At 32.4% G+C, this 840-nt stretch overlaps 1 protein-coding gene across 1 annotated transcript; it reads left to right on the top strand.

The window, feature by feature from the left end:
• The first annotated feature begins 159 nt into the window (after positions 1-159).
• On the top strand, positions 160-819 carry LOC115235968 (formin-like protein). The gene is made up of 2 exons (XM_029808171.1): positions 160-493; positions 616-819. The coding sequence occupies exons 1-2, from the start codon at positions 266-268 to the stop codon at positions 802-804; spliced, it is 417 nt and encodes a 138-aa protein (XP_029664031.1). The 5' UTR covers positions 160-265; the 3' UTR covers positions 805-819.
• Positions 820-840: the final 21 nt, after the last annotated feature.

The raw sequence follows: 840 nt of genomic DNA, 5'->3' as shown, positions 1-840 counted from the left end.
ATGTCATTAAAGATTGAATAAGATTATGAGAAATTTGTACTCAAGAAGAACGTGGTTGCTATAAAAAAAATTTTTTGTTATAATTACGAGAATGTTAGTAAAGTATGTAGAAATAAGTCAATTGAGTTTTTGATATAAAATTTTATTTCTATTTCACATCTATTTGCTGTTATTCAATTTATGCATATTTATATCGTAAAATTGTGTATTAATAACAGTTTCGCTGGAAAATATAACAACCGACGTTCACGAGCTGGAAAAAGGCATGGATCTTGTGCGAAAAGAATACGAATTGCGCGGCAAAGAAAAGCACAATACAGTATTGCGCGATTTCTTAAATAATTCTGAGGAAAAATTACGTCGTTTGAAACTTGACGCACGCACTGCCGGTGAAGCTTTCCGAGAATGTGTGGAATTCTTTGGAGAAAGTCCGAGACAAGCTGATGCTAATACCTTTTTCTCACTTCTTGTCAGATTCGCGAGAGCATTTAAGGTATGTTAATAGTGATCTTTTATCTAGATATCGAAATTTTTAACTCGTATTACATTGAATCATAATTCTGTCAAAAACACAATAGCATATATTGAATAATGAAACATTGTACAAAATTGCAGGCAGCGGATCAAGAAAATGAACAACGTCGTAGATTAGAGGCTGCTGCAGCAGAAGCTTTAAATACTTCAGAGGAAATCATAAAACGTAATAAATTGAATCAGAAGAAACAACAGGTATGTTGCACGTCTTTAATGCTTTACCGCTATGTATTTATACAAGCGTCAACTAGTATTGACGATTATGAATGAGATCAGTATAAGCACTTATCTTTTTTCTTAAATTCT

The sequence above is a fragment of the Formica exsecta genome, unplaced genomic scaffold, assembly GCF_003651465.1.
Source record: "Formica exsecta isolate Colony F162 unplaced genomic scaffold, ASM365146v1 C16350499, whole genome shotgun sequence".
Classification (NCBI taxonomy): Eukaryota; Metazoa; Arthropoda; class Insecta; order Hymenoptera; family Formicidae; genus Formica; species Formica exsecta.
The sequence above is the reverse complement of the archived record's forward strand: the minus strand, read 5'-3'. Positions and strand labels throughout refer to the sequence as shown.